Raw genomic sequence first — 11406 nt, 5'->3', positions numbered from 1 at the left:
GCTCCAAGCGCAAGCTACAGCTGGCAGTAATGTGATTACTGTGCAATTCACATGCATGTTTAGCCCTTTTCCATGTAGTTACATTACTGCTATTGTATAACCACTACAGTGCTCAATTACCTATTTTTGAGGAGAATATAAATTACAATTTGTCACCGCATATGCATGGAGGACACCCACTACACCCCTTCGCCGGCGCTTGGGGGATTGTTGTCGGCTGCGGGAGGTGAGGAAAGCGGGGGCGAAGGCTGCCTGCCCGGCTGAGAATCTACCACACAGACCAACACTGCCAAGCCTCCTACTCACCAACAACAGACAGATCACACAAAAAAATGGATGACCTACAAATACACACCGAACTGCTGTGTATTGATTTTCCCAAAAGCCTGGCTGAACATACTTAATAGCAGCTTACAGCTAGTAGCTAACAGCTAGCTAGCTCTAGCAGCTAACCAGACAAGCAAGCTAACCGGCAAGAACAAGACAGGGTAGGTGAATTGAAACAATGTCTAACTTGAAAACGCATCTTGATGTTACGTAAGGGCCCTGTTCATGTTGAATAGACAAATTAATTCTATTGTGTGTCTGTTAAGAGACACAAAGACACTCTAAAACTTGCCCCGTTAACTGCAGTTTTGGCTCAGTGGAAGCTTGTACACGTAGCTGCAGCTACTCAGTGTTGCCTGCACCGATTCAAGTCGGGGGGTTTTCAATCAAAAGTACTCGCATATTTATAGAGATCAAGAGTAACATAAAAACTGGACAGAATTCTCCTTTAACAACATGTTGTGACAATCTTTGGGATAATTACCATATTACTCAAAGTCATTGAAAGCACCCTCCCTCCCCAGAAGCAATCTCCATCCAAGTCTCGGTCATGGTTACAGCAACACTACATGTAGATAAACTGCTCTGTGCGGCCTCCCTCTGTGTTCTGCTGTTTGGTTTGGTTGCCATGGTAATCAAAGGCAGTGTCAGGAAAGAGGAATGGGTGATTCGGGGGTGGGCTAAAATAATAACATGGTCATATAAAATGTAAAATGATGACAATGTCGTAAATTACATTTATTCAACACTGAGCCTGCTACACGTTGAGAGTGACCTCAAAGAAAAAGTCAAAGCAGACTAAACAATTGATATGCTACTTATGATTATAGTTGGGCGCTATTTTAATTGCATATTTCATTTTAACGTCACTCACTTACACTGCAATATTGTTTTTTTGTACAATGGCAACCGCACTGGGGGCATTGTAGCTAGTTCACATTCTCACTAGGGGCTGAGCCCCCCTAAAGGTTTCATCCTAGAATGGTCCCTGTTATGTAACCTCATAGTGAAATATTCATAGGTCATAGAGCTTTTTTGTGAAGGGTGAAGCAAAAGTTTTTTTTGTTGACCCCTCCTGTTCTCATTAATTGACAATGAATATAGTCATTAGATGCGTCCCTGGTTTAGAGAGTGAAACAAAGGGAAAGAGAGTAGCATGTTGTTGGTTAAGAAATTAAACTATGGCCTTGTCATGATTATGAATTTGGCAGCTCATTGCCACTTTATTCTTTCTTTCTTTATTCTTAAGTGCCAGGCATATTTACAGCAGCAGCTTGTTTCATTGGCATTTGAGTAGGTTGATCCTGACAGGACTAGCACCTCAGAAGAGTATGGATCCATGATGTCAGTGGCCCAGTGTTACCCTTTGGCAGTCTACAACAAAATAAACTGCTTCTAGACTGATGCGGTCGACAACACTATATTAGAGATAGGCTGTGATTAAGTCAACAACTTTAGTTTAAATGTGCTGTAATCAATCATAATATCCTGGTTTATACTGAGACAACACTTCACATGATTGCGCCATTGTGTGGGAATGTGTGAAGTAATCAAGGGAACATTAATCATGACTTCAAGGGCCAGGTACTGTCAGAAAACAATTTAAATGATGTATATTAATTCAACCAAAAGAATGAAATAAACAGAAATTACAAACACATCATCGTGTGTGTGTGTGTGTGTGTGTGTGTGTGTGTGTGTGTGTGTGTGTGCGTGCGTGCGTGCGTGCGTGCGTGCGCGCTTCTTTTAACTACATTTGTGGGGGCCAAAAACCGGGAATACAGTATACTTATGAGGTCCTGACAGCTTTGTGGGGACAAAATGCTGGTCCCCACAACTTTAAAGGGCTGTTTGAGGAATAAGACTTGGTTTTAGGAGTAGGGTTAGAGTTAGGTTATGATTAGGGTAAGGGTGAGGGATAAGGTTAGGCATTTAGATTTGATGGTTAAGGTTAGGGTAAGGGTCTAGGGAAAGCATTATGTCAATGACTGGTCCCCACAAAGATAGTGAGACACACTTGTGTGTGTGTGTGTGTGTGTGTGTGTGTGTGAGAGTGTGTGAGAGCGGGTGTGTGCGCGCGCAAGTGTGTGTGCGCGCGGGCGCGCGTCCCTCCCACCCTCGCTCCGGTCCGTGAATGCCAAAGTTTATTATTTGACGTTGAAGCGCTCAGGATCCGAGAGACGCACCGGGACCCTCGACCAACAAACTCACCATCAGAAAATGACCGTAGAAAGAATATTCGACGAGCTCGGACATTTCAATAGGTATCAAAAAACTCACCACGTTATCCTATTTCAATAGTTATGTAAATTATTTCGGGTTATTTTGTAGAATCATCAACTGCCACGTAGCACTCGAATTAACTTCTCAACGTCTAAAAATATTTCTATTCAACATTACAAATGCTTTTTTTGAAGACAAAACACTGATAGGCTCACTAAAAGAGAGTTAAGTCACTCCAATATTTCATTTCTTGTGCAGAATGCCGTTGGATCATATTATCATTTATTTATACCAAATCAAAATGCTAACCGAGGGGCGATCTTCACCTCAGAGGAACTTGTGGGTCCTCATTGTAGATTTAAAAATCATCACATGTTTTTTTTACAATGACTTATACTTATTATTCAGTAGGTTTTATTTTCCAATCTTTCTTTTTTCATCTTATCATATCTTATTTTTTCACTTGTCAAACATGGTCCAGATTGGCTCAACATTTCTATCAAATCCAATGCAGTTTGTGAAGTGGACCTTCTTTTAAAAACGTATCACTGTATTTTTTCTGCACATGGGCAGAGCTTTTTATGGATATACAATGAGTTGTTAATGTGATTTTAGCAGTTATTTTTTAAATGGGAGAGCTAAATGATTGCTGGTCAGTTCTGGTGTTTAATGCATTTTCTTTCTCTCAGATATCAAGCATGTCTGTACTTTGCAGCAGTCTTCCAGGCCATAGCCTGTGGGATCCACTACCTGGCCTCTGTCTTCTTAGTGCAGACGCCAAACTTTGTGTGCGGTGTGCCCAGCAACATCACCAATGTCCTATACGGTAACCTGACGGGATTTAGTTTGGAAGACATCCTGCCAATCTTCAAGTCAGACACTGGGCCCTTGGTGGTGAGGACGGCTGAAGGAGAACAGTGGGAGCTCAGCCCGTGCCGCTGCTCCCTGCGCATTAACCCAAAAAACTTTACATATGACTTTGATGGAAACAAAACAGTGAAATCCTGTGATGGGAACTTTGTTTACGACCTCACTGAAATTCACCAAAGCATAGTAACGGACTGGGACTTGGTGTGTGAGAACGAGTGGCTGGCCAAGATGTGTCAGCCCACCTTCATGCTAGGGGTTCTGGTCGGAGCGCTGGTGTTTGGAGACATTGCTGACAGGTAAGCATGGGATGAAGGAGTGGGGAGAAGGGATGGGGTAACGTCTTGCAAAATGTGTAGTTACACAGGGCGAGGCAAATTATGTCATGTAATTACCATGAAGTAGAGTAACACCAAATAAGGATGTTCTTTTCATGTGTGCATGGAAACAAGAGCACAGGTTCAAGTGGCTGCAAGAGCCTTTAAACTCCTTCACACATGTAGTCATGACTTCAGGAGACATAGTTGCAGTTCTGCCTCATTACTGCCATCTCTCATGCGAACAGACGGACTAGTTTCTCTATCAAGCATGTAGGCATAAACCATGTGGGAGAGGGATCATGAGAGTGACAGTCCCGCAGGAAAAATGGATAGTTGGTGTGGATGATGGGATTGAGGGATGAGAGCAGCATTCGAGGACACTTTCTTTGATGTCAGCCAACCACAAGTTACGGATGAAGTGCTGATGGCAGTGGCTATCAAGGCCTGCCTTGTTCCTTGCTTGCCCACATGATAAGAAGATCTCCAAAGGCATCCTTTGCCCCAAGTTCTTACAGTATGTGACTCACATTACATTTAAAATTTATTTTGGTGTTGGCAGCCCTGGTTGTAATTATGGATCATCAGACCACACTGTATCATTGTCTTGTGTTTTTAGCCGTGGTCTTTTCCATTATGACTAATGGGTGAATGCCTTTATGGGCCAAACATTGTCAGAGGTCAAGTTTAGCTTGTTAATCAATGTATAAGTTACATCAAGCAGTCAAAGATATGCTGGACCATCTCTTCCATGTTCAATGCAAAGTGTCATCCCGTGTTTATGTTCTAGTCATAGAGCTTTAAATGATCTGCGTTAGATATTGTGCAGATATAATAGAGGATAATCTGTGAAGTATGAAGTGAAGGGTTCGTCCTACAATTATATAATATTATAGTATTTGTTTACTACTGAATGCAGAACCTAAGTGACTTAAACAAATTACAAACCTTCTGTGTCTGCAACTTTATTCAAATATGTAATATATGCCATGCAATGCCTACATCAGTGTGTACAATCATGCTTTGATCACAGCATTATATTGGACTGCTGCGTCTGAAAATCCCAACTCATCTTTGACAATTAAATGTGTCTTTATTAAATGCATTGCCTGCCTGTTAACCCAGTTTCTTCATCTCTCTGTCTCTCTCTTCTCTACCTGCATTTGGTGTCTCTCTCCTCCAGAGTTGGTCGTGTGAGGATCCTGATGTTCACCAGCCTCTGTCAGTTTCTGTTTGGGGTGTCTGTAGCTTTTTCTGGAAACTATTATTTCTTTCTAGTGCTCCGCTTCCTCCTTGCCATGGTGAGTTCAGTGTATGTATGTACAATTTATTGGGTGTTTATCCTTGTGTGTCTGTATTCTTGCATGGTTGTTGCAGTTTGGTGAAATGACAAATCAATTTCCGTGGAATAATATGAGAGCATACCAAAAGAAAGTAGGTAGGTGAATAAGTGTGATATGAATTTCAAGTACATTTCCAGAGACACCACACTTAGTTGATAAAGTTGTCCACCAGTGTGAAATTGCATTTTGCAAAACAATTTCAAATCACTAAAAATCAAAAGTCTCTATTAACAATATTAATGCTTGCACCCAAAGCCAGCATGGGACAAGTGAGGTGCTATTTCTGCTTGAAAACTAGCATGCTTCTTCAATTTCATCATGTTCCAACAATCTCTTAACCAATCTCTTCTGTTCTCTATGAATTCCACCTCCTGTTAGTCATATTGCAGTGAAGCCAACATGTAAAACAAAGCAAGAGGTTTTTCCAGCGTTGTATAATAAGAACAAAACTATAACTGTGCAACTTTATCTGTATATATAAATGGTATTTCTGCCCTATTTTGTAGTGGGAGTAAAGTATTAAAAAAAAAATCTGCTTTAAAAAATCATTAAAATGTATTTAAAACAAGGTAATGCAACAGTCAAAGAAACTGAAATTCCCAGAACACCACAAGATTAACAGTTGTAGAGCAAGTGTCTTTAATGTGTCTTTGCATGTTCATGTGTGTGCACAATGGTGTTTTTGGGTACAGATAAAATAGATAATATGTGCATTAGACAACATGTTTACAAGGCAAAGAAAGTGAGTCATTACGGTTAGGATTAGTCCAGGCGGCAGTAAAGTTGTGCTGAAAGAGCCCTTACAGTTTGTCACCTGTTTCACTCTCCCAGCCCCCACCCCCACCGCCAGTCCTCCCCAGCCCCCCCCTGCCACAGCTGTTGTTTTCACATAGAATGAGACGCTCAGCTAGTGTAGGCTCATACACTTAGCTATCATATCTATTACATTGAGAAAAAACTATTTATTTATTTATTTTATTTATATATTAAAACAGATTATTCTTTATAATTTTTAACAAATATTTTTAACATGTAACTTATTTTTGTTGTTGTTGTTGCTGTTGCTGTTGTTGTTATCATCATCATTATCATCGTTATTATATCATACTGTGAATTTTTAGGGTGCTGTATATGCATGCAGAAAAATGGACTGCATGAACTGGTGCAAACAATAATGGTAATTTTGCTCAACTTTAAGACTATGTCCTTTCTAAAAGACAAAAGGACTCAATGTTTTTTTCCAAAATGAATTCATAGGTGATACAATTCACCCTTGGTGAGTTCAATACACTGGATTTGCTGCCACAGGCTTATTGGTCTGGTTTGATCAGTAGTTTAGGATGGTTAATGTTAGCAAACACATACATATAGTGTAACTTTTTCTTTTTCCCGCTTTCATGATTCTTTTGTACTTGTGCTACTTTTACATGAGCATTTAGCTTTAACCCATAGTTGCTTATTGTGGCTTCGGTGGCAGCTGTTCAGTAAAAGTTTCAAAGTACTGATATGTGGCCAAAAAGAAAGACAAGCACCATTTTAAATCCTCAACAACCAGACACTGTGACACTCTGTGGTACACTCATGTACTGTATATTAAAATTTTAGTTTTGTCTTTTAAACCTCCTTCCTTTTATTCATGTCCCTCCTTTCCTCCTACCCATCTTTGCGTTTGCCAGGTGTCTAGTGGCTACCTCGTGGTGGTGTTTGTCTATGTCACAGAGTTCACCGGCATTAAGGTGCGCACATGGACCTCTATGCACGTGCACGCTGCCTTTGCTGTCGGCGTCATGGTGGTGGCTCTGACCGGCTACCTGGTGCGGGTCTGGTGGATCTACCAGATCATCCTCTCCACATGCACCTCGCCCTTCCTGCTCCTATGCTGGAAGTTCCCTGAAACGCCTTTTTACTTGATGGCCAAGGGCCGTCACAAGGAAACTCAGACCCTAATGGACACGATCGCTAGCTTCAACGGTCTTGAGAGCCGGCTGAAGGTGCAGGAGCTTCTGGATCCAGAGGAGACAGAGAACGGCAAAGCTCTGCTGGAGGAAGCAGAGCAGCGGCCATTGCAATCTGAGAAGAAGCTGTCCATCCTGGATCTGTTTGGCAGCTGGAGGATGGCGGGCCGTACATGCACGGTGTGGGCCATCTGGTTCATTGGCAGCCTGGGCTACTACGTTTTCTCTTTGGGCTCAGTCAACCTAGGAGGAAACCAGTATGTTAACCTCTTCTTGGCTGGTAAGTGATTGGCTGATGTGTGAATGTGTATTAAAAAAGGAGGAAAATAGTAGGAATGACACTGCAAAACCAAGTAGCTGCTTACTAACTTCTGCTTAGGTCATCCAATTGTAGATTTGTTCGTAGATGTATTGTTGACAGCTGTACTACATTACAACATGTGTGGGTTTAAATGCAGAGTGGATTTATGTCTGTGTGTGTGTTTATTTCTTTGAGTGAAGCTGTTTACCAAAGTTGAACAGGATTTAAAACTGTCAGGAGAATCTCAGCGTGAATGCTCAACTCTGTTCGTAATATTTGTGGTGTACGTTTTAAATTAATATGTTCCATATTAGTGACGATAATATTATGTTGCTGGTTAGGCAGTGAGATGATTTCTGTTCTGCAGTTTGGCTTTGTTTACATCTGTTGTTTTTGGTAACTTAGCAGGTCAAATCAGCCTGTGAACAATTACACTAAAACAACAGCTCTCCATCTGCGGGCTTAATAGTTTGTGGTATAGAAAAATATATAAATATATATACTATTTTGATAGCATGGGGGCTTCCCATGCAAATATTTTTTTTCTCCCAAATGCACATTGGAAATACTACAATTGGTATTTAGGATGCCTGCAGATGATCCAGATGAAATGCTTTGTTTTCTACCTTCATACGCAACAGAAAACACTGATTTAATGTGCTTCTTTTACAATGCCCAGCAGGACAATTCATAATCTCCACTAATGTGGAGCACATTTTAGGAAGCTGAGCTACACTAACATTGCAGATGCTGGTTATTTAGTGGTCCCATATAGAAACTGTCTTTGTGTCGGTATGTCAATGCCACGATAACTTCTGACCGACCTCTGCTGTGATTGGCTGTTTACAGGTGCAGTGGAGCTACCTTCTTATTTGGTTGGCTGCTTTGCAATGGACCGGATAGGCAGGAAGAAGACATGTGCCCCAGCTCTGCTCCTGGCCGGGGCTGCTTGCATCCTCATCATTGTGGTTCCTCCTGTGCGTACTGAGAGAGAGAGAGCGTGTGCGTGTGCGTGTGCGTGTGCGGGTGTGTGTGCTTGTGCATGTGCGTAAGGGTTCTCTAACAATCTGTCTGGACCACTAGATCTCAAGATTACTGTCCTAATGTTACCCTGAGTCGTTTGACCACTGTTGCTATTGATCCCTGAATGCAGTGCAGTCATTTTGTAAACTTCCTTGGCCGTTGGTGTGCAGGTTTTGATAATGTCTGAACCTGATATTTTCACTAAACTTTGCATTTGTATACATTCTACACACATTCTATAGATCTTTCAATAGATCTGCACAATGTAACCTTCTGTTCTGGGCCTAGATTTGAAATGCAATACTTGCTGTCAAAACCTCACTCTGTCTCAGGATGCACTGGTAACTGTCGTGGCTACTCTGAGTGCTATTGCTATATAATGCTGTGCTTGTCTACGTAGCTAAATTGTACTGTATTAGTTACAGTTACAGCTCTCTCTCATGCCTAACCTGTTATACTTACTAGAGTGGCTTTACTTACCTATTGTCAAAATGTACAATATGTCAATATTATATGTTTTACAAAGCAATACATACTGTTAACACTTAATTGTAGTTTTTCAGCAAATCTTGCATTTGCACTTAATTGTAACAGAAATAAGATTACCAGTGTTCAGCCATGAGACGACAGAAGGCTATTTCCATACAAGCAGCCCTGTGTGTGTCATATATACACATATGGCTACATATGTTACACACTCCAAGTACAAATACACCAGTCTGCGCTTTCTATTACGGTAGTGAGTCAGTGGTAAAATGAAACGTCTGAAGGTCAAAGGTCTATGGTTCAAGTAATAGTCATTTGTGAACAAGATTAAGTTGGAAGTAATATCTTTTGCAGGCTAAAGGTTATTACAGGGATTTTTGCCCTGCAAAAGAAAATGATGTGCAAAATTTCCAAACCAAAGTTTACTTTACTATGAACCATGGGAAAACATGGGAAATCTTTCTTTTACACTGTCCAACTGACTTCTTTACTCCTTTTTCACAGGAAATCAAGGCATTGGCCATCGTTCTCTCTATGACAGGGAAGTTTGCCATCGCCATTGCCTTTGGTCTCATATACCTGTACACCTGTGAGCTTTACCCAACCATCATCAGGTAAGGTTTCAAATCATACACAAACAAAGAAAATCCATTTTTGTTTACATTTGTTATAGACATTTTCCACTTTTATAGCGTCACCTTCTACTGTTAGAGTACTCACAATATGAAAGATAAATAACCAAAGAAGAAATAGTCATTAACATTGTATGTGGTTTTGCATGTTTACCCCTTTCTACAAAATAGCATTAAGTTGCCAGTCTTTATGTTAGAAACATATAAAATGTAAGACACATAGTTTGTATTATACATGGACAGTCATACTAGTGTTTTATGCACAGCTGCAGATATGATGTACTTTACATGTAATGTTGCTTTTCAGTAATTGATTCTTGTTCAGAATGGTGGTGGTAGGCCTCATGTCTGTACCCTGACGTCACTGTAATGTTGCTGACTTTATGTATGATCTCCCTCTAGGTCTCTGGCAGTGGGTAGTGGTAGTATGATGTGCCGTATTGGCAGTGTGGTGGCCCCCTTCTGCTTGTACCTGGCTGATGTCTGGACCTACCTACCTCAGGTATACATGTTCTCTTTTGGCTGGTTCTCTCAGAACAACAGTTATCATTTACTGTTTAATTACCTTGTCCCGTTTATCAGTTTTTACTGTTTTGTAATAAATAAATTTGTCATAGTTTATCTACACGGGTATCCTGGCAAATAAAACAATTTTTTTTATTCATTGTGATCCCTGTGTAGCTCATCGTGGGAATCCTGGCATTCATTATCGGAGTGCTGACGTTGTTTTTGCCTGAAACCCTGGGCAGACCTCTAACAACTACTTTGGAAGAAGCGGAAGCTCTGGGACGCGAGCCCAACAAGAACTCGGCCCTGGGCGATAACGAAGCTGAGGACAGTATGTAGGTGAACCAACATGAAGCCAAAGCCTGAGTTGTACACTGCTGGAAAAACCAGAGCGACTGACGCACAGAGAAGCTTTGGGGGACAAAAGAAATGAAGAAAAAGAGAGAGGAGACAGCTTCCAAAAACGGAAATAGTAACAGCATTGATTTGTGGATTGTTGAAAAAAAGAAATGGAAAAAAACATTGTGCTTTATCAGAACGTGTTTAAATGATGTATTTGCTGACATTTTTTCTGCAAGTGACCAACAGTTATTTAGGGTCCTCGGACATTCAGTAGGTCAAAGTTGTACCAGTAAATGTGATGGATGTTTACATTGGACAGTTTGAATCATAATTGAACAGTTTGCTTTTGTTTGCTTTTTCAACGTTTTCAGCTAGCTTATTTTTTAAACGTGTCTGATCTTAGCGATGAACTTTGTGAATACGTTGTTGGTAGGACAGATCGCTAAAACTGCAAACATAAGACCTAAGTTGTTCAAACCTGGAAATATTTTTTAAGGGAACATAATTTACGAACGTGATTTAGTTACTTTTCTAAGTTTTTTAAAGTCACCTTTACCTCTTTATTTATTTATTTTTTTAAATCTCAGGGCATCTAGTTTTAGATATCACTGTGAATAATATATAGTAAGTAATAGTTATGCTTACTACATTACAATCATGGTCAAGAGTCAAGATGTAATCTCCAGATGTTTGGACCAAGGACAGGAAAGAACCATTACGGTGTGGAGATGTATTTCTGACAATCAACTGATATTCTAACAGTGACGACAAACAGTAGTTGACAAAAGTGCTTAGGTGCAGTATTCAATTCTGAACAACTTAAGAGTATGATTTATTGTATTAACAGTTTGTTTTCTTTCTTTATGGACAAATAAATAAACTGGCTAACACAGGTTGTTGGCCTTCTCTTAAGTACACTTTTCAATTCTGTCTTGTTTATGTATTAATTTACTTTAACAACTGTATTTCTACAGTGATACTGAGAAAAAAAAAACTAATTTGATAAATGCCATTGCAATTTAATGTAAAAGTCCTCCTCCTCCTCCTCCTCCTCCTCCTCCTCCTCCTCCTCCTCCTCCTCCT

At 40.4% G+C, this 11406-nt stretch overlaps 1 protein-coding gene across 1 annotated transcript; it reads left to right on the top strand.

Moving 5' to 3' along the window:
- Positions 1-2443: 2443 nt before the first annotated feature.
- slc22a16 (solute carrier family 22 member 16) lies at positions 2444-10398 on the top strand. The gene is made up of 8 exons (XM_034900214.1): positions 2444-2591; positions 3240-3716; positions 4918-5035; positions 6754-7312; positions 8183-8310; positions 9347-9456; positions 9877-9976; positions 10156-10398. The coding sequence occupies exons 1-8, from the start codon at positions 2548-2550 to the stop codon at positions 10318-10320; spliced, it is 1701 nt and encodes a 566-aa protein (XP_034756105.1). The 5' UTR covers positions 2444-2547; the 3' UTR covers positions 10321-10398.
- Positions 10399-11406: the final 1008 nt, after the last annotated feature.

Source organism: Etheostoma cragini, chromosome 18, assembly GCF_013103735.1.
Source record: "Etheostoma cragini isolate CJK2018 chromosome 18, CSU_Ecrag_1.0, whole genome shotgun sequence".
Classification (NCBI taxonomy): Eukaryota; Metazoa; Chordata; class Actinopteri; order Perciformes; family Percidae; genus Etheostoma; species Etheostoma cragini.
This window is presented reverse-complemented; position numbering and strand designations above follow the sequence as displayed.

Excerpts from the sequence above, each read along its gene's own strand:
- slc22a16 (XM_034900214.1), top strand. The coding sequence starts at position 2,548 with ATGACCGTAGAAAGAATATTCGACGAGCTCGGACATTTCAATAG. Across the intron at positions 8,311-9,346 it reads TCATCATTGTGGTTCCTCCT|GAAATCAAGGCATTGGCCAT; the intron begins GTGCGTACTGAG and ends CCTTTTTCACAG. Across the intron at positions 9,457-9,876 it reads CTTTACCCAACCATCATCAG|GTCTCTGGCAGTGGGTAGTG; the intron begins GTAAGGTTTCAA and ends ATCTCCCTCTAG.